General features: G+C 52.6%; 1 protein-coding gene across 5 annotated transcripts in view; it reads left to right on the top strand.

The window, feature by feature from the left end:
* Window positions 1-583: 583 nt before the first annotated feature.
* ACOT11 (acyl-CoA thioesterase 11) overlaps window positions 584-26,398 on the top strand; it is a 52,496-nt gene continuing 26,681 nt past the window's right edge. The window contains exons 1-2 of one of the 5 annotated variants that reach the window (XM_070509839.1): window positions 5,968-6,172; window positions 7,358-7,549. In XM_070509839.1, the coding sequence (XP_070365940.1) occupies window positions 6,140-6,172; window positions 7,358-7,549 (225 nt within the window). In that variant the 5' untranslated portion in view covers window positions 5,968-6,139. Of the gene's footprint in view, window positions 722-5,967; window positions 6,173-7,357; window positions 7,550-17,898; window positions 17,995-24,445; window positions 24,685-26,398 lie in introns of those variants that run through there. The other 4 variants (XM_044770863.2, XM_014844364.3, XM_070509842.1 and 1 more) reach the window with 4 other exon arrangements.

The raw sequence follows: 26,398 nt of genomic DNA, 5'->3' as shown, positions 1-26,398 counted from the left end.
GGTTACATCTTCCAGCTCTGGTCTAGCTGGAAGCTTATAGCCCAGAATATTAACAGTGATTCTCTCCAAGTGAAGGGATTGTGAGTCGTATTCATTTTCTTTGTTCTTTTCTCAACTGTCCATTTTTATTTTTTTCTATCAATACCCATAAAGGCAAGAACAGTGTGTCCTGCTCAGAACCTCCTCCCAGGGCCCAGCTCAGTGTTTAGCACACAGTAGGTGGTCAAGAAAGGTGTGAACGAATAGCAAGCGTTACTTTTCGAGTCTGTGAGCGGCTGGTTCAGCAATCACAGGGAAGCGCATGCCCCGCTCCACGTGGATCCTGCCGGTCCGGTCACCGGCATTTCCGCCTCTGCCCGGCGCCCAGGATTGGCGCTGCCTCGCGGGGCAGGGCGTCTGGCCCCGTCCCGGGTGCCCTGGCCCTTTGTGATCCGCAGGCTCCGCAACCCATCCGTGCTGGAGAGGGGAGCGCGGGGGGGGGGGGGGGGGGGGGGGGTGGAGGGGGTGGGGGGACAGACTCGTCCAGAAACCCGGCCGCTGCCTCTGTGCCTCTGCCCCGCCTCTCCCCCGCCTCTCCCTGTGCCTCCCTCCAGGCTCCGCTCTGGGACCTCAGATGCCCGTTTTTTGAGCTTCTCCCTGCGGATCAGCTTCTCCGACGTCCCCAGCAGGCTCCCTGGCCTGACCCTGTAAGCTGTTGGGTCTAGATTGTCCCACCACTTGGGTAAGAGCCCTCAGCCCCTCCCCCATCTCCCTGCCTGGGAAGGGCCGCGTTCCCTGGGATACCCCTGCAGCTGGCTCCTCCCCGGCCCCAACACCCTCCCTAGGCAGACCTCCCTCTACCCGGGACCGGGCTCCAGACAAGCCAGGTGGTGCCTGGTGCACTCTGGCTGGGGCAGGCTGGGGCATGAAACATTTTGGGATTTGAACTGGGATGGGCGGGTCTGTCACTAGGATGGGGGAGGCTGGCCCTGGGGAGAGCCTAGGGGCACAAGACAGTCCAGAGGGTGCAGCCAGCGGTGACTCACTTGGCTATGGGGTGGGGCAGGGGAGCGCTAGCGTGTGTTGTGAGCAACTCTGTGGCAAGGGCCCAATCCAGGAAGTCAGGCTGGGTCTAGACCCCCCAGCATTTGGGCCAAGGAGGGTGTTCTGGCCCACACACCCTAGAGGAGGTGGTGAGAGATGGGGAGGGTGGGTGGGTTTGGTCTGCTAGGCAGGGTGGAGTTCCTGGCTGGCTGGACAGCTCTGTTCGTGCATCCTGAATCTGGCCTCCATGACTCGTTGGCATTCCCTCCTCTCCATCCCCTCCAAGCTGTGTCTTCTCTCCCCTGGACCACTGAACAGGCTCCTCACTACTCTCCTCCCCCAGTTCTCCATAAAGGGCTGTGGATCTGAGGGGGGGCCTGGCCTTGAAGCAGCGTTGAGGTCACCTCTACTTCCGCTCTTGCTGGTATCACTACCCGCTTCCTTCATTCCTCCCTTCTGTCCCGCTCACCATTTATCCCACAATTTCCTTTCTTCTGCCATGCCAAGCCCAAGGGGCCCCTAGAAGGACTGAAAGTTCAGCTTGGAGGGCAGGAGAGGACAGCGACCCTCTTGCGTTCATTTGTCCCTCTGATCATTCCTTTGCACGTGTATGCACCTCCATTCGCTCACACCATCCTTGTTCTTTCCTGCTCAATTGCTCGTTCCGCCGTCTCTGGACACTCACTGAGCAGCTACTCTGTGCAAGGCCTCAGGTGTTTGGTGAGGGGAGGGCAGGAGGCTCCATTCCTGCTGCGGGCTTGTTCAAGGTCAAGAAGGAGAAATTAGCACAAATCAGCCCAATTTAAGAGAAGAAGCAGTGTGTGAGAGAGATAGTCTGTGTGTATTTGTGTGTGTTTGTGTGTGGGGGACAGAGGATACAGAGGAAGAGGATGTAATTTCCATTTTGGAGGGACCCAGAAGGCTTCCTGGAGGTGGTGCCGTTTGAACCCGGCCTTGATGTGGGGGTAGAGGGTAGCGTTTGGATAGAGAGTTGTTAGAGGGCATCAGGGTGGAGGGAACAGCAGGAACAAGGAAGCCCCAGGTGTGTGAGGGAACAGTGGGAAGCTCTGGCCAGCTGTCACAGGCCAGGGAAGCAGCATTGTTCTGGGTGATCCAGAGCCACCATCAAGACCCTTGTGGCTCTTAGAGCTCTTTAATTGTATAGGCTCTGAGATGGAGTGAGCTCTTCAATCTTGGAGGTATGTAAGTGGAGCCTGGGATAGTAGGTGTGTATGTGGGGAGGAGAGCTGTAGGTTCTGGCCATGGAGGGGTTCAGCTAGGACAGTGTTGAAAGTGGGAGTTGGAGTGGATGATGTCCGAGGTCCCCTCCTACCCGGAGAGTCTGTGGTCCTATCTGGGAAGGCTAAAGGACCTGGCAGAGGGAATTCCTGGGAACTTAGTTATCTATTCACTCATTCATTCCCTCATTTGCTCCTAGCCGTGCACTTCTTCCTGCTTCATTTGGTCACTAAGCCCTTGCTCCGGGCAGACCCTGTGCTGAGGATCAGATGGCTTAGATGAGGTCCCCGTCTGATGGGGGAGACAGACCCATACCTGACAGTGACAACCCAGTGTCACTGTGGTGTGTAAACGGAGATCACTTAATTGTGTTTATCACTGAGTGGAGAGGTAGAGGTGGCATATGGACCTGCAGAATTAACACAGATGTTTGTCCTCCAGCCAGGAAGGCTCCATCCGCGGGGACAGATGAAGGATGTAATGTAGGAAAAGAAATGTTCGCAGGAGAAAATACTCCCGGTTCACAGTGTTCGAGGGGCAGGCTTTCTGCAGACACAGGGCTCCCCAGAGGCCCACTTGAGGACCAGGCCTTCGGGCTGAGGGCATCACGAGCTCACCCCACACCTACTGGATTCAAGAATCTCTCAAAAATTCCTTGGTTTTTGTAACCTCTGAGCAGGTTATGCTGAGTAGGGTTACACTTGTGGGCTCTGGATTTAGATTAGGGTTCAAATCCTGGTGCTAACTCTTAGCGACTGTGTGATTTTGGACAATTGACTCTTTGCTTCTGCTTTTCCTTCAGGAGGGGAATAAAAATCATAGCACCTTTCTCTTAGGGTGAGGCCCAAGGTGATAATGCACGTACAGTGCTGGGCACGTGAGAAGAGCTGTAGTGACAGGGCTGTAATGAGAATGACAGTGATGATAATGATGACGGTGATAGCCTGTCAAGAGGTACCTTTAGAATCTCTGGGCCTCATTCTTCCCAGCTGTAAAATGGAAGGCTGACCCAACTCACCGGTCCCAGAATGTGATCCCTCGACCAGCAGCATCAGCATCGCTTGGGATCTTGTTAGAAATGCAAATTCTTGGGCTCTGCTATAGCTGCGCTCTAGCAATCTGTATTTTAACAAGCCCTCTGGGTGATTCTGATGCAGGCTGAAGTTTGAGAACCACTGACCTGGCTATCACTTAAGACCTCGTCTTGATCGTCTTTCGAGGACTGTGATTCACCCAGGCGTGTGTCATGTTTCCTGCATTAGGGCCGTGGTCTCAGGGCTGTTGGGGAGGGGCCACAGAGATGAGTAAGATGTGGTCTCAGCCCTCGGGGGCTCCCAGGTGAGTTGGAAAGGGAAGGCAGACATCCGTGGAAATACTCCTTGGAGTGACAGACCAAACAGAACTGCTGAAGAGATGCACAGTCAGTTCTGTCGTAGATAGCAGAGGAGAGAGAACTTTGTGGGCTGGGGGAGCCTCTGCAGAAAGATCTAGCCCTGTGTTGCTTGTTCCTCATGGTAATGTTGATTCAGCCTTGCTGGAAATCCTCTCTTAAGTCTAACTGAAGGCTCTTGTGTTTTTATGCCTTGTGGTGGGGTGGGGTGGGCGGGGTTCCAGGTTGGAGGTTAGGAGTGGAGGTTCTAGACAACTTCCTCACTGTGTGACTTTGGGTGGCCCCCCTCTCATTCTTGGGCCTCAGTGTATCCATCTGTCAAATGGGACTAGACTGAATCCAGTGAGTCTGAGACATTATGGACCTCTGGAGCGAGGGTAGGGGTGGGGACCAGAAGGTCTCTGGGTTTCCATTCCCTCATCTGCATGGTGAAGACCCTGAAATTGTCCTGGCCACCTGTCTGGATCCAGTGAGATTAGGGACCCAGAGAGACAAGCTGTCCCCTCTCTGGGCTGGTTTCCTCATGACAACTGTCCTGTTCGCTTTGCGTGGCTTTTATCGTGTCGAGCACACTCTTCGTTCATAGAGGCTTCTTTTTTTTTTTTTTGAGGAAGATTAGCCCTGAGCTAACATCTGCTGCCAATCCTCTTCTTTTTGCTGAGGAAGACTGGCCCTGAGCTAACATGTGTGCCCATCTTCCTCCACTTTATATGTGGGACGCCTGCCATAGCATGGCGTGCCAAGTGGTGCCATGTCCACACCTGGGATCTGAACTGGCGAACCCCAGGCTGCCAAAGCGGAACGTGCGCACTTAACCTCTGTGCCACTGGGCCGACCCCTCAGAGGCTTCTTGATGCCTAAACCGTGTTGCTTGGCATTCGAGGCCCTCCTCGACAGGTTCCCAGCTTTTATCTGCAAGATGGGGGTCCTCACTTCTATAACTCCGTCCTGTTCTGTTCCTGTTAGGCCTTCCACCTCATCCCTCTTCTCAGCCTATCCAAACTCATTCCATCTTCAGGCCAGCTCTCGCACTGCCTCTTCCAGGAAGCCTCCCAGATTGCTCCAACACTCAGTACCATCCTTAGGTCATCTGGCATTCTTTAAGGTGTGACTTTAATTTCTCGTTTGTAGACACTGAACTGCTGACAGCCATAAGCTCTTTGAGGGGACGGCCTGAGCTCACAGGGCTGGACATTAGAGTCCTTGACTCGTAGAGTGGGGCAGCCCAGGGAGAGGGTGAAACTTGCCCAAAGTCACACAGTGACCTTTAATGAAAGAACCAGAACCCAGGTGTCTTAAGCCCAAGAGAAGACATTATTAGGTAGTGAACTAGAGGCAGTGAGGGGCAGAGGCCTCAGAGTCGGGCTGACCTCTGTTCTAGCCCAGCTCTGCAATCGACAGCTGTGCCACCTGGGGCACATCACCTGCCCTCCCCCAGGGCCCTTCCCATGGGGTTAGAATAAGGACCAGCAGGAGGCCTGGCACACAGTAGGTGCTTGGGTATTGTGAGGTGCTCGTTGTTATTCCCATCCACTTTCCGTCCCAGCTCCCCTGCCTGGACCTCCCCTGGCCTTCTTTCCTTGGCCACCAAGCACTTTATTTTGTCAGCCTGTCATGGGAAGTCCAGCATGCGAGTCAAGGCCTCCGCACTCAGCCTCTTGCAGAAGTGAGAGGGGGAAGGGAAAATCCTGGTGGTCTCAGTCAGTGGTGGGTACAGAGGGGCTGGGGTGGGTGCCCAGGGGGCTGAACCCTGTGGAGCCAATGGGGTGGGATTTGGCAGGTGCCCCTTTTAGAAGAGTCATGCCTCCTATTTAAGTGTAGGAGTGTGCCCTGTCCTGGCCAGCAGCTGCTGGATGCAGGCGGCCTGGTGCGGTGGGGCCGGCAGGCACCGCTCCCAAGAGTGAAGAGTCCTAGCAGGTCTGTCTGGTATTTCTCTGGGAGGCTGCCGGCAGCTCCCTGGCCCCCCGCCACCTTGTGGCCTGACCCCTTGTGGACGGATGGAAACCTGGTGCCCTGTTTGCCAGTCTGACTAGCCGGGGCCAGGGAATTGGAGACTCCTAGCCTCTGGGAGTGTCCTCAGAGCCAACATGCCCCCTGGGGAGGATGTCAGGGGCTGGAAGTGGGGGTAACTAAGTTTGCTTTGACTGGAAACAAAGTGAATGCCCGGCTAGGTGCCCAGTGGGCAGGCACCAAGCCCCCTGACGTGGCCATGGCCCAGCTGGCAGCCTTTCACCTCCCTCTCCACCAGGCGGGCACAGGAGCATGCCGTGCGGGGGCTCCAGGAGAAGGGGGGCAGAGGGCAGTTTGAGCAGAGGCCAGATTTGGTGGTAACAGCTGGGCTCCGGAGGGGCGGGAGCTCGGGGGAGGAGCAGGAGAGCAGGCTTCATTTGGAGCTGGAGCCAGGCTGTTGCTCAGGTGACCAGCGGCTCGGAGGGCACCGCCATCGGTGTGGCCAGCTAGCGGAGTCTCGGCAGCGGCAGTGCAGCGATGATCCAGAATGTCGGAAATCACCTGCGAAGGGTATGGAGGGTGGGCTAGGGGCAGATTGGAGGCAAACAGAGGGGGCTGGAGGCTGGGGATCCTGAAAGAGGATTGAAGTTTCCATTTTAAGTCAGAAGCTCTACATCTTCTCTCTCATTTTCCACGGGCCATTTTGCCCTTCTCTTTGGAAGGAGAATTCGAAGAACCCTTGGGCTGGGTTATTATAAGCGACAACCCCCAAACAAGCCCCAGGGACCGTTGGCTCCCCCAAGGGCTGGCAGTGTTGAGTGGAATCATCGGCGGCAAGTTCTTTGCGTCTGGAATTCTATTCTAGGATGTCTGTGTGTCCCTGCTGAGTTCTGCGCGTGTTTCTGCCGGCCGTCTGAACTCCGCCGCTCCTGGTGTTTAACTCTTGGAGTTCAACTCTCACAGTTCTGGGCTGGATGGCCACGGAGCTGAGAGAAGTTACAGGGCTGGGGGTGTGCGTGCGAGTGAGTGAGTGTGGTGAGGTGAAGCCGGGGTTGCCTGGGGACAATAACCTCTTTGGAAGAGCAAGTACAGGACCGAGTGAGGGCTGCTGGGAAGGTGTCCCGCAAGGTGACCTTGCAGAGAGCTTTTCCCTGGAACCTCTTAACAGGGACTTTGGAGCAGAGATTAGATGCTGAGGCACGAGACAGACCCAAGGGCTCAGAGGGACCAGGCAGGGGGCCTTTGATCTGGTGAACGGAGAAGGGCTCAGGACAGACTGGCAGAGGCTGTGCTCTGTGTAGAGTGGGTGTCCTCTGGGGATGTTTTTGGGAAAAGACTTTTTAAAAGGGGGCCAGGAGAAATAAAGTAATCTTTTATCCGTGCCCTCCCTCTGTCTGCATGACCGCCCCTCGGCTCTGACCTTGGCCCCTCACCAGGCCCAGGGTACCTTCTCCTCCCTGCTTCCCTGCCCCACGTTCACCCCCCTCCGGCCCCCCTTCATGGCGTGGGTGCTACTCAAGGGCAAACGCGACTCCCTCTCAGCTGTTCAGAGGGCTGCCTTCAGGATAACGTTCCGGCTCCTCAGCTGAGACAACAGGACCCTGGTGGTCTGCTGCCACCCACCTGTCCCTCCCCCTTCCACCTGCCCACCACTGTGTGTTCAGTGTGGCAGCCACGCTGAGCTGCCTGCCGCTGCCTCAGTGACCACCTTTGTCCTCTCCTCCGTGCTGTCGTACATATTCTGCTTCCTCCTAGAGTGACCCCCAGCCGGCCGCGCCCTGTGCTCACGCCCCCTGGAAAGTTCCTCCTGAGCCCTCAGATCTCAGCTCAGATGCTGCCTCCTCTGGAAGAGCTTCCCTGATTTTTCAAGCACAGCCAGCCTCTGTGTTAGCCCTTCTCACACTGGGTGGTGTGCTGGACTTGCACATCCGTCTCTCCCACCAGCCAGTGAGTTCCCCGAGGCTGCTGTTGGTGTGCCCAGCGCAGGGTTGGGTGTGGCCAGAGCCCTGGGGATGCCTCGTGAATGAATGGGTCCAGGTGGGGTCTGAGCAGAGGGCCTCTTGCTCCCGGCCCCTGAGTGTGAGCGCAGGGTGGAGAGCATCTTGTAGGTGGGGCTGTGTCTTCTCTTGTGCCCTGTCATCTTTAACCCTTCGTGACTCTTTTCCCATCCGTCCTCATCGGTAATTAGGGAGACGGTGGTGGGGGAGGGATGGTGGAGGGGGAGGGATGCATCGTTGGCATCATTTTACAGCGATAACAATAGTAGCGAATCCTTATGTAGGACTGACTGGTGCTAGGCTCGTGCCTGCAGCTTTGTATGTCTTAACTCTGAGAGGTAGGTGCAGCTATCGTCCCCAAATTCCAGATCAGGAAACTGAGGCTCAGCGAGGTTGAGGACTTGCCCAGGATCACACGGTTGGAAGTGGCCGAGCTGGGATTTGAACTTGGGCAGCCTGGCTCCTGAGTTTGAGCCCTTAGGGGACCTGAGGCTCAGCCCAGTGAAAGCCCGCAGTGGGATTCCAGCCCACACAGCCTGACTCAGATCCCAGCAGCATTCTGCTTCCTCATGCTGTGGCCCCTCACCCGAGGCTGGGAGTGGAGGTGGGTGTGGGGCCTGGAAGTTGGGCCCCAAGGTGACATGGTGACCTCATGCCTTGACCACCCTGGCCTTGACTGCCACCTTTGGGCCACTGCCTGCATGGCAGATCTCCTTGCCTCCCTTGTTTCCTCCTGAATTCCCTGAGGTCCCCAGGGATACAGGAGGGTGGGGACCATTTACTGGGCTGTTACCGAAGTGGTTTTTGATGGAAAGCAAGCAAGCTAAAAAAACACCAAGCTGCCTTCACTGGGGACAAAAAAAATCAAGTTAAACCGGGGACAGAGAGGGCCTCAGATAACCCACAAGCCCTGCTTGGTAGGGTTCGGGCCTGGTCGGTGTCCTGCGGTGCTGCAGACAGTGAGTGTTCTGGAGTTGGCGGTTCTGTCTCTTGCCCACCGCGGGGTACCCAGTACATGCCGAGGGATGAAGGAGTGAGTGAGGTGCTCGGTGGTGCCAGGCCGGGGAGGGCGGGTGCTGGAGGGGCGCTGAGTGCCTGTCCGGTGGTGCTGGAAAGGTCCCCATCTTGCCTCCGTCCTTGCCTCTCTCAGACCCTTCTCCTTCCCCATCCAAGGTGGCGTCTGTACCGGGCACTGAGTCCGCACTCCTGGGCTGGCAGGACCTGCCGGCACACTGGTGGGAGGCTGGGGCTGGGAGCCTCTGCTCAGCCTGAGTTCTAGCCCGGTCCGGGTCAGCTCCCGGTGGGGCCTGGACTCTTATTTACTTTGGAAATGGTGATGGGCTGTGTGTCCCAGGTCTTCTGAGAGGCCTGCGCCCGGTGGTGCTGCCCACAGGGCAGTGGACGATCAGGAACGGCCGTGGGCATCTCTGCACGTGTTTTCGCCTCCACAGCCCTGCACTGCTCCTGCCCCCCGCGGTGAGCCCACTGCTCCCCCACGAGCCCAGGACAGTGGAGGGCTCCCCCTCACCCCAGACCCCCACTGGGGCCTGGCCCAGACTGCTGGCAGAGTTAGGGCCCAGTGCTGGCCACCCCTGGATTGGAATCTTATCTTCACCCAGTTAGTCACATGTTGCCTCGGACCCGTGCTCCGCCCCCCGCCGGGTGTTCTCTGGGGTCCCCGCCAGCACTGACATCCCAGGGCTCATTTGTGAAGGGTTTGTATACCACCTTGAGGTTGATCCTGACAGTGAAAGGCAAGGGCCCAGCTCCCTTGAGACCCTGCTGTGTGGCCCAGGAGGGGAGACTTGCAGACTTACAATGACATACCTGTCATATAGAAGGAGCACAAAGACTTTTGGATGAATGAGTGACCATGGGAGCTCAGAAGGGGGCTGAAGTGGTCGCAGAGGGCTTCCTGGAGGAAGAGGTGAGCCTTAGACACCAGGCTTCAGCCTGCTCAGGGTCCACGTGTGAACCCCAATCTCAGCCATGGGCAGACACCCTTAGTGTTCTTAGTCTGTCTGGAGGACTCGTCTTCATCCTTCAAAACCCTGCTTAGCCATCATTTCCCCTTCAGATGCCCATCCCATCTGCTCCCGGAATTAATGGCGTTTCCTTGGGATGTTGTACTGACTTTACTTGTTCTCTCTGCCGCGATTGGTTTGTGTCAGGGCCTGAGTACATGGTGAGGAACCTGGGCTATTGTGTGGAGCTGACAGCTGCTGGGGAGAAATGGTGAAAAGGTGGTCAGATAAATACCCGATGACACTCTGTGCTAGGTGCTGTGAAGAGCAATAATAATAAGAGTAAATGCCATCTAAGTGCTTCCCTCAGTTTCCTCAGTGGTCAGTGACAGGGTTGGTCAGATGAGATGGCGAAAGCTAGCTTTTTGTCGAATACCTACTAAGCATCAGGCATATTTAAACTTCTCAACAGCTCTGCAAGGGGCTGGTGTTCGTCTGGTTTTACAGATGAGAAAACCGAGGCTCCGCTGTTGAGTCCGTTTGAGCTGGTTAGAGAATCCAAAGTCTTGTCTGACCCCAGGCCGCAGCTGGGCAGGGGCCCTGGTGCTGCGGCTCTCCTTGTCCTGGGCCGACCTGGCTGAGCCGGCAACTGACACCTCTGCCTCGTGCGTGCTCTGTCCTGTGGCTCCAGCGACAGATGGTGCTGCCGGCCAGTCCTCTGCCAGCTCCCTGGCTGTGGATCTGCGTGCGCCTGTCCTTCCCCAGGAGCAGCCTCCTTGTGGGTAGGAGGGGGCATCAGGGCAGTGACAGAAAGGATCAGAGAGTCTGGCACTTTGGGACCCATCCTCAGGTGCCCCCAGGCTGATGGGGAGACAGAAGAGGTACAGACCAATGATGGCAGCACAGTCTGGCCAGGCTGTGACAGGAGGAAGCCCAGAGGTGGCCCCTCACCAGCCTAGGGGCCAGGGCAGGCTCCCTGGAGGGGGTGATGGGTTAGCTGGACCTTGAAAGCTTTTCCCGTTAGGAAGGCTGGTCCCGGTGGAGGCACCGTGCGTGAGATGTGGGAAGGAGCCTGTTCCATGAGGAATGAGGAGAGAATTCCACAGTGACCCCTTCAGGAGCCCCTCCCTGGCCCCCTTGTCCGTGTAATTGTATGTCCCACCTGGGGTTTCTTTCTTTCTTTTTTTTTTTTATTAAGATTATGATAGAGTACAACCTTGTGAGATTTCAGTTGTACATTATTGTTAGTCATGTTGTGGGTACACTACTTCCCCCTTTGTGCCCTCCCCCACCCCCCCTTTTCCCTGGTAACCACCAATCAGTTCTCCTTGTCTATATGTTAACTTCCACCTATGAGTGGAGTCATATAGAGTTCGTCTTTCTCTGTCTGGCTTATTTCGCTTAACAGAATACCCTCGAGGTCCATCCATGTCGATGCGAATGGAACAATTTTGTCCTTTTTTATGGCTGAGTAGTATTCCATTGTGTATATATACCATATCTTCTTTATCCAATCATCAGTTTCTGGGCATTTAGGTTGGTTCCACGTCTTGGCTATTGTAAATAATGCTGCGATGAACATAGGGGTGCAAGGGACTGTTGGGATTTCTGATTTCAGGTCCTTAGGATAGATACCCAGTAGTGGGATGGCTGGGTCATAAGGTATTTCTATTTTTAACTTTTTGAGAAATCTCCATACTGTTTTCCATAGTGGCTGCAGTAGTTTGCATTCCCACCAACAGTGTATGAGGGTTCCTCTTTCTCCACAACCTCTCCAAGATTTGTCGCTCTTGGTTTTGGATGTTTTTGCCAATCTAACGGGTGTAAGGTGATATCTTAGTGTAGTTTTGATTTGCATTTCCCTGATGATTAGCGATGATGAACATCTTTTCATGTGTCTATTGGCCATACTTATATCTTCTTTGGAGAAATGTCTGTTCATGTCCTCTGCCCATTTTTTGATCGGGGTTGTTTGTTTTTTTGTTGTTAAGCTGTGTGAGTTCTTTGTATATTATGGAGATTAACCCTTTGTCGGATAAGTGGCTTGTAAATATTTTTTCCCAATTAGTGAGCTGTTTTTTTGTTTCAATCCTGTTTTCCCTTGCCTTGAAGAAGCTCTTTAGTCTGATGAAGTCCCATTTGTTTATTCTTTCTATTGTTTCCCTCAACTGAGGAGTTATAGTGTCCGAAAAGATTCTTTTGAAACTGATGTCAAAGAGTGTACTGCCTACATTCTCTTCTAGAAGACTTATTGTTTCAGGCCTAATCTTTAGGTCTTTGATCCATTTTGAGTTTATTTTGGTGTGTGGTGAAAAAGAATGGTCAATTTTCAATCTTTTGCATGTGGCTGTCCAGTTTTCCCAGCACCATTTGTTAAAGAGACTTTCTTTTCTCCAATGTAGGCCCTCCGCTGCTTCGTCAAAGATTAGCTGTCCATAGATGTGTGGTTTTATCTCTGGGCTTTCAATTCTGTTCCATTGATCTGTGGACCTGTTTTTGTACCAGTACCATGCTGTTTTGATCACTGTAGCTTTGTAGTATGTTTTGAAATTGGGGATTGTGATGCCTCTGGCTTTGCTTTTCTTACTCAGGATTGCTTTAGCAATTCGGGGTCTTTTGTTGCCCCATATGAATTTTAGGATTCTTTGTTCAATTTATGTAAAGAATGTCCTTGGGATTCTGATTGGGATAGCATTGAATCTGTAGATTGCTTTAGGTAGTATGGACATTTTAACTATGTTTATTCTTCCAATTCACGTGCATGGAATGTCTTTCCATCTCTTTATGTTGTCGTCAATTTCTTTCAAGAAAGTCTTGTAGTTTTCATTGTATAAATCCTTCACTTCCTTGGTTAAATTTATCCCAAGGTATTTTATTCTTTTCATTGCGATTGTGAATGGGATTGAGTTCTTGAGTTCTTTTTCTGTTAGTTCGTTGTTAGTGTATAGAAATGCTACTGATTTATGTATGTTGATTTTATACCCTGCTACTTTGCTGTAGTTGTTGATTATTTCTAATAGTTTTCCTATGGATTCTTTGGGGTTTTCTATATATAAGATCATGTCGTCTGCAAACAGTGAGAGTTTTACTTCTTCATTACCTATTTGGATTCCTTTTATTTCTTTTTCCTGCCGAATTGCTCTGGCCAACACCTCCAGTACTATGTTGAATAGGAGTGGTGAAAGTGGGCACCCTTGTCTTGTTCCTGTCCTCAGAGGGATGGCTTTCAGCTTTTGTCCATTGAGTATGATGTTGGCTGTCGGTCTGTCATATATGGCCTTTATTATGTTGAAGTACTTTCCTTCTATACCCATTTTATTGAGGGTTTTTATCATAAATGGGTGTTGGATCTTGTCGAATGCTTTCTCTGCATCTATTGAGATGATCATGTGGTTTTTGTTTCTCATTTTGTTAATGTAGTGAATCACATTGATTGACTTGCGGATGTTGAACCATCCCTGTGTCCCTGGTATAAATCCCACTTGATCATGGTGTATAATCTTTTTGATGTATTGCTGTATTCGGTTTGCCAGAATTTTGTTGAGGACTTTTGCATCTATCTTCATCAGTGATATCAGCCTGTAGTTCTCCTTCTTTGTGTTGTCCTTGTCAGGTTTGGGGATCAGGGTGATGGTGGCTTCATAGAATGTATTAGGGAGTGCTCCATCTTCCTCAATTTTCTGGAATAGTTTGAGCAGGATAGGTATTAAATCTTCTTTGAATGTTTGGTAGAATTCTCCAGAGAAGCCGTCTGGTCCTGGACTCTTATTTTTGGGGAGGTTTTTGATTACTGTTTCTATTTCTTTACTTTTGATTGGCCTATTCAGATTCTCCATTTCTTCCTGATTCAGTTTGGGGAGGTTGTAGGAGTCTAGGAATTTGTCCATTTCTTCTAGGTTGTTCAATTTGTTGGCATATAGTTTTTCATAGTATTCTCTTATGATCCCTTGTATTTCATTGGTATCTGTTGTGATTTCTCCTCTCTCATTCCTAATTTTATTTATTTGAGATTTCTTTCTTCTTTTCTTGGTGAGTCTGGCTAAGGGTTTGTTGATTTTGTTAATTTTTTCGAAGAACCAACTCTTTGTTTCATTGATCCTTTCTACTGTCTTTTTTGTTTCAATATCGTTTATTTCTGCTCTTATTTTTATTATTTCCCTCCTTCTACTGACTCTGGGCTTTGTTTGTTCTTCTTTTTCTAATTCTGTTAGGTGTCATTTGAGGTTGCTTATGTGAGCTTTTTCTTGTTTAGTGAGGTGAGCCTGCATTGCAATGAATTTCCCTCTTAGGACTGCTTTTGCTGCGTCCCAAATGATTTGGTATGTCGTGTTCTCATTTTCATTTGTCTCCAGATAATATTTGATTTCTTTTTTAATTTCTTCAATAATCCGTTGTTTGTTCAGAAGCGTGTTGTTTAGTCTCCACATTTTTGCTCCTTTCTCTGCTTTATTCTTGTAGTTGATTTCTAGTTTCATAGCATTATGATCAGAAAAGATGCTTGATATTATTTCAACTCTCTTGTATTTATTGATGCTTGCTTTGTTTCCCAAAATATGGTCTATCCTTGAGAATGTTCCATGTGCACTTGAGAAGAATGTGTAACCTGCTATTTTTGGATGAAGTGTTCTATATATATCTATTAAGTCCATCTGGTCTAATTTTTCATTTAATTCTAGAATTTCCTTGTTGATTTTCTGTCTGGATGTTCTGTCCATTGGTGTTAATGGTGTGTTGAGGTCCCCTGCTATTATTGTATTGTTGTTGATGTCTTTTTTTAGTTCTGTTAAGAGTTGCTTTACAAATTTTGGTGCTCCTGTGTTGGGTGCGTATATATTTATAAGTGTTATGTCTTCTTGGTGGAGAGTCCCTTTTATCATTATATACTGTCCCTCTTTATCTTTCTTTATCTGTTTTGCTTTGAAATCTACTTTGTCTGATATTAGTATAGCGACACCTGCTTTCTTTTGTTCATTATTAGCTTGGAGTATTGTCCTCCATTCCTTCACTCTGAGTCTGTGTTTGTCTTTGGGCTTGAGGTGTGTTTCCTGGAGGCAGCATATTGTTGGGTCTTGTTCTTTGATCCGTCCTGCCACTCTGTGTCTTTTGATTGGAGAGTTCAATCCCTTTACATTTAGAGTGATTATTGAAATGTGGGGGCCTACCTCTGCCATTTTATGTCTTGTTTTCCGGTTTTCTTCAATTTCCTTTGTTTCTCGTCCCATAGTTTAATCTGTTCTGATGTAGAACTGCTACTCTCTGTTGTTGTCCTTCTACTTATCTCCTTTGCTCTTGGTTTTGTAGCCCCTTTCCTTTTTTTTATTTTTCAGGAATGAGGGTTTTCCTGAGCATTTCCTGAAGAGGAGGTTTTGTGGCAATGAACTCCCTTAGTTTTTGTTTATCTGGGAAAGTTTTTATTTCTCCATCGTATTTGAAGGATATTTTCACTGGGTAGAGAATTCTAGGCTGTAGGTTTTTGTCCTTCAGATTTTTGAATATATCATTCCACTCTCTTCTAGCCTGTAAAGTTTCTGCTGAAAAATCTGCTGATAGCCTGATGGGGATTCCTTTGTAGGTTAATTTCTTCTGCCTGGCTGCCCTTAGTATTTTCTCCTTGTCATTGACTTTTGCTAGCTTCACTACTATATGCCGTGGGGTTGGTCTTCTTGCATTGATAAAGTTTGGAGGTCTATTGGCTTCTGTCACATAAAGTTCCATCTCTCTCACCAGGTTTGGGAAGTTCTCAGCCATTATTTCTTTGAATAGGCTTTCTGCCGCCTTCTCCCTCTCTTCTCCCTCTGGTATACCTATAATCCTTACGTTGCATCTCCTAATTGCGTCTGATAATTCTCGGAGAGTTTCTTCATTTCTTTAGTCTTACTTCTCTCTCCTCCTCTGCCTGCAGCATTTCTATATTCCTATCTTCCAAATTGCTAATTCTTTCCTCCATATTATCAGCCCTACTGTTCATTGCATCTAGATTTTTCTTAATCTCCTCTATTGTGTTCTTCATTTCCAGTATTTCTGTTTGGTTCTTCTTTATAGTATCAAACTCTTTTGTGACATAGCTCCTAAATTCGTCGAGTTGTCTATCTGAATTCTCTTTTAACTCATTGAGGTTTTTAATGATGGCTGTTTTGAAGTCATCGTCATTTAGGTTATGTATTTCATTTTCTTTGGGATTGTTTTCTGTGTATTTGTTATTTTCCTTCTGTTCTGGAGATTTAATATATTTTTTCATGTTGCTTGATGGTGTAGATTTGTGCCTCCGCATAGAGATAGAGTTTAGTTACTGCTTCCACTTGTTTCTGCTGGTGTGGTGGGGGAACAGCTGTTTATACTGCGCCTACCAGGAACCCTATCAGCTGTTGCTAACTGGGCCTGGCCCCCTACTCGTAGTCACAGTGATCCTGTGGGTTCCCTCTTCAGCTGTGGGGGCCGTCACAGGGGGACCTCAGGCTGCTGGTGCCTACTGTTGCAGACCACCTAGACGTGCTCCCTCCTTAGGGTCTGCAGCGGTGTTTTGGGCTTTTCCAGCGGCCAGGGGCAGGATCACTTATATTTGCAGCTCCATCACTGTCGGCACCCACAAAATCTCACTTGTCCACTATGGGTCACATCAGAGCTATGGGCATCTTCTGCAGTCTGTGGTTAGCTCACCTAGCTATGCTACTTTTGTCCCAGGGTCTTCCAGCCTTGTGGCTGCCGGATGGGTGCTCTCTACTAGTGCTGTGCAGAGGCTTTCCCTGAGGCTGCTGTGAGACTGTAGGGTTTCCCCCTGGGCCACGGAGCCGGGTCACTGGAACTCCACCCAGCCCCAGTCCTCTCCCCCAGGATCTCAGGGAGCCCCTTGCCCTGTCTGGGGGATAGCCGGAGACCTTGAGTTCAGTGGCAGCTGGCCGGCTGCTGCCCTGCATGGGATTCTCCTCTCCGGGACCCTCCCGGTGTTGTGGATGCTGGGCGGGGCCTCTCCGCTAATGGCAGGTAGAGACTCTGCCTGCTGCCGGGGTGGAACTCTGGAGTAGCCCCCTCAGGCCGCAGAGCCGGTTGCTGGAGCTCCACCCAGCCCCAGTCCTCTCCCAGGAGATCTCCGTTAGCCCTGAACCCCAAGCCACAATAGCCGCAGTTAGTGGGTCTGGCGGCAGCAGCTGGCGGGCCGCCGCCCCATTTGGGATTCTCTCTGGTGCCTCCCAGAGTTGTGGATGCTGGGAAGGGCCTCTCCGCTAATGGCAGGCAGAGACTTTGTCTGCTGCCCGGGCGGAACTCCGGAGCTTCCCCCCCATCCCTCCCCCTCCCCCCCGCCCCCCCGGGCCGCGGAGCTGGCTGCTGGAGCTCCACCCAGCCTGCCTGGGGTTTCTTTAACACTAATAATTTGCCCTCAGCAAATCAGTCGTTAATTGACTAATGTCAGTAGACATTCAGTATTAAGCATCTCTTTTGGAGAGGAAGCCCAGTGGGTAGAGAGAGCTTTGGTTGTGGGAAGAGCAAAGGCCCAGCTCCCGCACGGGCAGCAGAGTGCCTCAGGTGGCTCCTCCTAATAGTCCGGGGCTGGGTCTCCCTTTCTGTGCAAGAGGGATGATTGTCCTCACAGGGCTTTAGTGCAGATTCATGACGTTATGGACACAAAACCATTGTGTAACGTAGACAAAGGCCTGGAGCATGGTAGGTGCTCAAAAAATTACACCGGAGGGTGAGAAAAAAGGGGAGATGCTGGCCAGAGGGTGCCAACTTCCAGCTATAAGATGAATAAGTTTTGGAGACCTAGTGTACAGCATGGTGACTACAGTTAGTGATGAATTGCATACCTGAAATTTGCTAAGAGAGTAGATCTCAAGTGTTCTCACCCCCCTCACAGGGTACCTGTAAGGTGACGATGTATTAATTAGCTCGATCGTGGTAATCATTCCACCCTGTGTAAGTAGACCAAAACATGACATTGTGCAACCTACATATATGCAGTTATTGTCAGTCATATCTCAGTATACTGGAACAAAACGGTGTGAGATCCTGGGACTCTGGAGAGATGTGGGACCTGGTCCCTGTCCTCCAGGAGTTTCCTATCCCCTCATGTGTACACCACTTCACAGTCTAGGAAGCGCTATGCCTACTTTCCTGTGTCTGGTTGTTCAGAAGCCCAGCAAGTTGACATGCTGGCTGCAGTGCGTCTGCTGTGGCCTCGAGTGACCCGTCACTCATCACTTGGGATTCGATGCTCGCTGCTGGGTGGCTGTGTGGAACTCTGGGCCCCTCCGCTCTGTGTATCGGTCTTATTTGTGACCTCTGGAACAGGCTGTGATCTGCCCTGGGGGGGCGTGGCCTGGCCAGGTGTGGCCCCGCTCACAGGTCTGAACCGGTCAGAGGTCAGGAAGGTGGCCCTTAGGCCTTCCTAAAGCAGCCTCAGGTTTCCAGCACACGCCAGAGCTGAGCGAACCAGGTGGGTGTCAGTTTCCATTTGATTCCTTCGAGGGGGGTGGGGAGACCCGGCTCCTCTCCTTCTCAGGGCTACTGCCCCCAATGAGCTGTGGGAGGGACAGACGGGAGGTCTGCAGTCAGAAGACCCTGGCTGGTTCTGGGCTAGTGGCTACCCTTTCCCAGCCTCAATTTCTTCATCTGTAACATGGGGACGTGGGGGTAGTGATGGTCCCTGTCACTTGAGCACGGTAGCGCCATGCTGGTGGTTAGATAGAGAAGACGAGTTTGACGACATTGAATGGCGTGCCTACGGGCTTGGAGAGCAGTGTCGTGCTGGGAGAGAGCAAGGGGCCAAGGGTTAAATGACTTTGTCATTTAAGGGGAGAGGCGAGGGGAGGGCGAAGGCTTCCCGGCAGCCCTCCACCCCCACCCCATCCTGTGGGCCTCCTGTGACTCCCGTTTACCCGGTCCCACCCTCCCTTGGTTTGAAGAAAAAGGTAGGGCTGCTGCTCGGAGAAGGTGGGTCTCACTGTGCAAACCGGTTCTCAGCTGGGCTGACAGGAGGCTGGGAGGCCCTTCTGGTCCTGCTCCGCCCTGTGGCTGGGCCGCGTGGGATGATGGGGTGGTTGGGGTGCTGAGATCACCGCAGCCCAGATGGCATGGACCAGTCAGAGACCACCCCTCTCCAGCTCTTTCTCCATGTCAGCTGGAAGGCAGGAGCAGGAGGCAACTGACGGAGGGTCAGCGAAGTGCCAGGCTCTGTCTCAGAAGTCCTATGGGCTTGCGAGCTGATGTCCCTCCAGGGCTGGCGCCCCCTGCAGTACCCCTGCCAGACTCTAGAGTCAGAAGACCCTATGTCCAAGCCCCCCTCTGCCTTTTACTGGCCGTGTGTCCTTGGGTGGGTCTTTCCATGTTCCCTGTTGGAGTTTCTTTTTCCTCAACTGCAAAATGAGGACTCCTGCTTCAGAGTGGAGTTGAGAATCAAGGGACCTCCAAGGACTAGGCCTGGCACACAGCAGGTGCACAATACTTGGCAGCCATAGATTTCTTTTTTGTGACTTTTGTTTATTTTTTTATCGTGGTAACATTGGTTTATAACATTATATAAATTTCAGGCGTTCGTCATTATATTTCGATTTCTGCATAGACTACATCATGTTCACCACCCAAAGACTGATTACCACCTCTCACCGGACAAATGTGTCTAGTCAACCCCTTCGCTCTCCTCCCTCCCGCTTTCCCCTCTGGTAACCACCAATCTCGTCTCTGTATCTATGTGTGTGTTTGTTGTTGTTGAGCCATAGGTTTCTAGAAAGGGCTCTTTGAGCGTCTTTGAGGTCCGTTCTTCGGTGGCCGCTGTCCTGTAGGCAGCTCACTGGCTCAGGGGGACCCCTCTCCTACTGGTTCCATTAGCACACAGATGATCTCTAATCTCTCCCGGCCTCTAGGTGAACAAAACCCGTCCCCTGTCCCCATGTCCCCTTCCACCTGTTCCCCGTTTCTTTGCTCCCCTTTCCCACAACAATCTCTGGGAGAGTTTTCTGTGGTCCTGCTTCCACGTCTTACCTCTCATCCTTTCCCTGCGTCACTCTAACTGGACTCCTTCCTCCCGTTCCTCCTCGCTTCGCTCTCCATCTTCCTTGACCGCTCAGCACCCCTGGAGGAGCAGGTGCCCCTCCTCCTGGAGATCCGCCCCCTCCTGGTGCTCCGTCCACCTCACCTGCCCCAGCTCCTTCTCGGGCTCCTTTGCAGGCTCCTCCTTCCCACCCGACCTCTCAATAGTTCTGTCTTCACTCTCTCCTTGGATGAGGTCTGTTCTAGTTACTGTGGCTGAGTGACAACCTACCCCCAAACTTAGTGGCTTCAAACAAGAACCATTTTATTATATCTTGAGATTTTGTGGGTCTGGAACTTAGGCAGGGCTTGACTAAGTGACTCTTCTGCTCTATGTGGTGTCGATGGAAGTTACTTGGTGGTACCCAGCTGGCGGATGGGCTGGACTAGGGCATCCAAGAAGGCTTCACTGGTATCTGGGCCATTGGCGGGAATGGCTGGCAGGTTGGGCCTAGCTGGTGCTGTCATGCCGAGCCTTTTCCATACGATGGTCTCCGCCTGGTCAGACTTCCCACCTGGCAGCTGCTTCCACCACAGCGAGAGTTCCAAGAGGCCTGGGTAGGAGCTGCCAGGCTTCTCGTGACCTAGTCTCAGAAGATACCAGTTGAAATGTTACTCCGGGTGACCCAGATTCAAGGAGAGGGGATTAGACTTGGCCTGTCATAGGGAAGAAGAGCAAAGAATCGGCAGCCTCTTTGACCACAAGGTCGCAGCATTCTGTGGATCTTAAAATTCCTCCTGGTGCAGCCTCTTCTCCAGTGAGCTGTAAACTTGAGCATTCAATTGCCTCCTTGACATCTCTCTTTAAGAGTTTAATAGGATCTCAAAAATTCTTTTTAAAAAAAATTATTTTAGGGGCTGGCCCAGTGGCGCAGTGGATAAGTTCGCACATTCTGCTTCGGTGGCCCGGGGTTTGCCAGTTCGGATCCCGGGTGCGGACATGGCACCGCTTGGCAAAAGCCATGCTGTGGTAGGCATCCCACGTATAAATTAGAGGAAGATGGGCAGGGATGTTAGCTCAGGACCAGTCTTCCTCAGCAAAAAGAGGAGGATTGGCAGCAGATGTTAGTTCAGGGCTAATCTTCCTCAAAAAAAAAAATTATTTTATTGAGGTCATATTGGCTCATAACGTTGTGTAAATTTCAGGTGTACATCACTATGTTTCAGTTTCTGTACAGACTGCATTGTGTTCACCACCAACAGTCCAGTTTTTATCCGTCACCATACCGGATCTCAAAAATTCTTAATTCCGCCCCTACTCCTTTCTCCCCTGGTCTCCCCTAACTGGATCACCAACACCACCATCCACCAGCCGTTTGTCCACAGCCTGGGTCCAGCCTGCATCCTCACTTTCTCTCTCTCTCACACATGGAACTTGTGAGCAAGTCGCGCCGGCTGCACCTCCCAGATGGTCCCTGGTCCATCATCTGTGCCTACATTGTTACTAGTGCAGCCCAAGCTCCATCATCTCTCCTGGGCCTGCAGGGGCCCGTGGAGGAGTCTCCCTGCCTCTTCTCACCCTGAACCCCACCCCACCCGGCAGCGTGGTGATCTTAAAATGTAGGGCAAGTCACCTGCCTCCCCACTTATGGCCTCCAGTTCTTCCCATCACACTGGAGAAAAATCCAAACTCCACTGGGACTTTCTAGGGCCTTGGGTGACGTGGACCCTGTCTGTTCCCTGACTGCATTTCCTACCGTGGCGTGCTCCCTCCCTCACGCTGCGCTGGCCACCTGGCTGCCCTGCTTTCCCTCTGGCAGCCAAGCTTGTCCCTGTCCCTCCTTGGGATCTTTGCAGGCTCTGTTCCCTGCCTGGAACCCTGCACCCCCAAGTCTTGCACAATTGCTCCTTCTTGTCATTGACTCAGATCTTGGCCTTGAAGCCTCCTTGATTGCCCAACCTGAATCGGCTCCTCCCCACCCCCACCTTCTCTCTTTCTCAGTCTGCTGTTCCTTCCTTCCTCTAGCTCTTTCACTCTCTGAAATGGGCTCGTTCCTTTGTTCATTGTCAGAGAACAGTCTGTGTCTTTTTGTTTGTTTGCTTGTTTTTAAGATTGGCACCTGAGGTAACATCTGTTGCCAATCTTTTCTTTTTTTTTTCTTCTTCTCCCCAAATCTGCCCCGTACATAGTTGTATATTCTAATTGCGGGTTCATCTGGTTGTGGCATGTGGGATGCCACCTTAGCATGGCCTGATGAGCGGTGCCATGTCCGCGCCCAGGATTCGAACCGGTGAAACCCTGGGCCACCGAAGTGGAGCGCATGAACTTAACCACTTGGCTAGGAGGCCGGCCCCAAGAGTCTGTGTCTGATTCAGTTCTGGCTTCCCAGCACCTTAAAGGAATGAATGGGAGTTTTAAAAAAGATTGATGTTGATCCCTAGCCAGAACTGGCCTCATTCTAACCTTGTCTGCTCTGTCTGGTCTTGTTTTCACGCCTTAATAGGATGCTTCCTGTCCTTGGACCCAGGCAGCCCTCGGATTTGCTGCCGGAAGCCTGTCACCCAGGCCACATGCACACTGACCCCCTCACTGACCCCCTGGTGTGGTGTCCATCCCGTGCCACTCCCTGTCCCCTCTGTTCCCGCTCTCAGGGCTGGGCCTCACACTGCCTGCCATACCCCAACTGGAGGCTTTCTCCTCCCTGCCACTGAATCGTCCCCGCCCTAAACACGCCCACCCCTTCTCACAGCAGGAGCCCTGAGCGGCCGCAGGGTGCCCGTTGGGTTACAGAGGAGTTGTCACTGTTGAGCTTGTGGACAGCTGAAATCATGAGGCTGTTTTTGCATAAACAAGCGTTAGGCTGGAGCCGCCCCAGCGTACAGACAACTTAAAGCAGGGCAACAGCTACAGAAACTTGAATGCAGGCGGATCCTGTGAATCTGGTTGATTTTCATCTGCTTGCTTGTATGTTTACGTGTTACAGTGTTTCAGGTGGCCTCCTGTGACCACACGTGTCTTCATTCACGCCGTTTGATTAAACGTTGAACAGAGCAGACAAACGTGATACCCTGCTGGAGACACCTCCCAGGTTCCATTAGACACCCGTTCACTGAGCGCTCACAATGTTCTGGGTCTGTGCAGATGCAAAACATGCAAAATATGTCTATTCCTGCCCCTCTGATGCGTCCCTTGTGCTTGGAATGCCTTGTCCCCAGTGAACCCGAGCTGATTTCCAGTGATCGCCATCTTCAGCCTTTCAGGGGCCCAGCGCTTGTCGAATCTGGTTAGACTGTGTGTGGACATCTGTGAGGGGGCTCCATGGAGCGCCACAGACTCCGTCCTGTTCAGCATCTTGATTTGTGGTGGATCTGGAGCCCTGCTGGGAGGCAGATTGCATGTGCCCCAGTGATGGTCACAGAACAGGCTAAAACGGGGCCAGTCTGACCCCTGCCGCTGCTGGGAGCTTCTCTGCAGCTCTCTGTCCACCTGAATGGGGGTCTTCGTCCTCAAGCTTGGCGTGGGCTCTGCAAAGGCCGCCTGGCCCGTCATGGCAGACATCGATTACCCCCAGGGACCTGTGCAGGCCCTTCTGGCAAGGATGATTTCCTGTGTTGTTCAACAATGCCTCGCTTTTAACAAGATGAAGAGCTGACACTTTTCGAGCACTTTTAATGGGTCAAATCTTGTTCTAAGCACCTTGTACATAGAATCTCATTGGATCCTCTCTATGACATTGTTATTCCCATTTTACAGATGTGGAAAGTGAGGCTTAAGTAAATGGCTTAAAGTTATCCAGGGAGATAGAGGTGGGGCCAGGATTCCAGTGCAGCCTGTTTCCACTGGGCCTTGTTGCCACCTTCCTGCCAGCCCTTGTGTCTTCCTGTTTTTTTCCCTTTTTCTCTCTCTGCTCTGCTTATCATTTCTTTGACAAACCTTCCTCAAGGTGGACTCTGGTTCCTCCGAGGCAGTGTGGGGCATGCGGAGGTGGGCTGCGATTAGGACGGGGATCCTGCACAGAGAGCTTGAGGCTGAGGGCGGCACCAGAGCATGGTGAGTGCTGGGGCGGGGAGCTGCTGGTGCACCTGCTCAGCTCAGCAGCCCCTGCCAGACCAGGCCGGGCCCAGCTCTGGGTCTCACCCTTAGACCTGGCAACTTGGGACCTTGGACGCAGCCCCTCTAGAGTTGGTGTCCCCTCACTAGGCCTCGTTCTGAGGCCTGTCCACTTCACGTGCAGTGTGAGGGAATGTGTTCCGTGGATGGAGCCACAATTCCTGCTCTCACCTCTCTCCTGGCTTGGGAAAGGTTCCTTCAACACTTTAGGAGAGAAAAAGTCCGTGTGCTGTGCGAGGGGAAGCTGGGTGAGGTGGGAAAGAAGACGAGAGGTCTGCGGGCCTGGGCAGCAGGAGAACTGGGGTGTCTGGGGCCGGGGGGTGCAGGGGACAAGAAAGGAGGGGCTGCCTGAGGGGCTGAGGGAAGGGGCCCTAGCTGCTTGCGAGGGCAGGGCACCATCCTCAGCAGGAGGGGCCTGCAGGGGCTGGAGAAGCAGCTGGGGCCTCAAAGGGGCCCCCGGGCTGCCAGCTTCCTGGGGCAGGAAGTCCCTGCTGCGGCCGGGATCCCCAGGCTGAGAGGACTCTGGCCTGAGGAATGTGTGCAGCCGGGAGCCTGGAGGCCCTTTCCTGCCTCATTCCTCTCTCTGCTGAGAGAGAGAGAGAGAGAGAGAGAGAGGGAGAGAGTGTGTGTCCTCTCTTCTTGCTCTGTTCTACCAGCCTCCATTCTTTGACCTCATGGTTTTTCTAGTCTCTCTGTCTTTTCCCTCCCTCTCTTTTTCTTCTCTCCCCCTCTCTGTAACCTCTCTCCTCCCCCCTTCCCTCTTCTCGTTCTCTCTCCCTCTTCCCTTGCCCTCCTGGAGGGGACTGGTGAAGCCTACAGCTGGTGTGCCCAGCTCCAAGGTAAACGGGGTTGCTGGCAGGATGGCCAGGCCTGGCCCCTTGCCTGGTGCCCGTTGCCATGGTGACCCAGAGGCAGCGTCAGGCAGCGGCCCTGGCTGTCTGGCAGGGAGGACATGATGAGGAGAGAGGCTGGGCCTGTTCTTCATACTTCCTGAAGAGCCCACCCCATTGCCAGGAGCTCCAGCACATGGGGGTGCTGCCTGTGAAGGTGGGTTCCGGGCTAGATGCTATCAGAGGGGCTCCCTTGAGGGGCCATATAGTGGGGTGAATTGCACTTGAGGGCAGACTGCCTGTGTCAGATCCCTCCTGCCTCTTTATGGGGTCTGCTGGAGGAGGGGGTGGGGGGTGGCAAACAGCCCCAAGGGAGGAGGCCACAGGGAGGCAGCTGTCAGCTGGCGTAGGTGGGATGGTAAATGGAAGAACTGACAAGCAGCCCTGCTCCTCAGTGCAAGGATCTATATCAGAAGGGAGTGAGCCACCTGTCTCTGGCAGCAAGCAAGCTCATGATGGACAGTCACTGGAGGGAGTGTGGTGGCTGAGATTCCGGCACCTGAGAGGGGCATATCTAGCTGATCTTGAGGTTTCTTTGTATGCGTGAGAGCTAAGGATTTACAAAGTACGGTGTTCAGACCAGAGAGCTTGTAGCTTCCTTACTGGGGGCGGCCACCTTGCCGCCTCCCAGTATTTTGGGCTTTGAGCACCCAGTAGGACAAGTGCCCTGGCCCTGGAGTATGCTGGGAGGAGGTACTGTTTCTGGCAGAGGACGTGAGGCCAGCCAGGGAGGGGAGCTTCCCTGTGGGTCCCAGCCTGGCATGTGGTGAGGGAGGGCCTGTGCCTGAACAGATGCCTGGGAGACAGCGGTAACCTCCTGCGCATCAGACGAGGGAGGCAGTGACAGCAAAGTGGCCGAGCAGCCTCAGCCTTTGAGTTAAACAGACTTGGTTCAAGTCCCAACCCTGCCCTTCACTGGCTGTGCGATTGTGCGTGTGTGAATGTGCAAGTTACTCACCCTCTCAGAGCCTCTGTTTCCCGTCTGTAAAATAGGACTAATAACAACGTTCAACTATTAGGGCTGTTGATTGAAAGAGTTTGAAAGAGAGAATGTGTAGAAAATACTCCACACAGTGCCTGGCACACGTTAAATCCTTAAGCAAGGGAGAGCGGTTCCTCTCAATCTCCCTGCAACCCACCCTTCCGGTCTTATGAACGAGGAAGCTGAGGCCAGAGACATTAAAACACTTGCTCCTCTCACATCGGTCGTTGGTTCTGGGGGGCCGACAGGGACAGCACCCAAACAGTACAGACAGGTGGGAGGGGGTGTCAGCTGAGGGTGACTGAAGCCCCCGGCCCACACAGCCAGTCCTCTTCCTGCAGGTTCGCACCTGCTCCCACTGGCCCGGCCTCTGCTGGTGTAACAGCATCTCCTGTAGCCCCTCTCTCAGGTCTGTCTTCCCACCTAGACCTTGGCCCTGCGAGGGCGTGGCCCGCTCAGGCTTGTCGCTGGCAAGCCCTGCTCAGACTCTCGCTGGGGCGGAAGGAGGGCCGACCCACTGCGGTTTACAGAGCACCTCCCGCGTGCTCCCTCCTGTGCTCTTCAGGACCACTCTGCCAAGTGCTTACTAGTCTCACGTTGCAGAGGAGGAAATGGTCCGTGGGGGGTGCTCAGCTGTTGCTGAACTGTGGGTGACCGCGAGGGGGGAAGCAAATTGCCCAAGGCCCTGCGCTTCTGGGGGTAGGTCTGGGTCCCCACTCAGCCCACCTGAAGCCAGAACCCACTGTCCCGCACCGCCTCCTTTCTCCACATTTCCACCTCCCAACAGGGGGAAACCAAGGCCACTGGAGTCTGGTGGTTTAGGAAAGACAGGTCCCCGTCCAGCCAACTGCTCCCTTGAAGCGAGGGTCCCTCACATGTGCACAGCCCT

This window comes from Equus asinus, chromosome 5, assembly GCF_041296235.1.
Source record: "Equus asinus isolate D_3611 breed Donkey chromosome 5, EquAss-T2T_v2, whole genome shotgun sequence".
In the NCBI taxonomy this organism is placed as follows: domain Eukaryota; kingdom Metazoa; phylum Chordata; class Mammalia; order Perissodactyla; family Equidae; genus Equus; species Equus asinus.
Note: the sequence above shows the minus strand (reverse complement) of the source record. Positions and strands in the feature narration are given on the sequence as shown.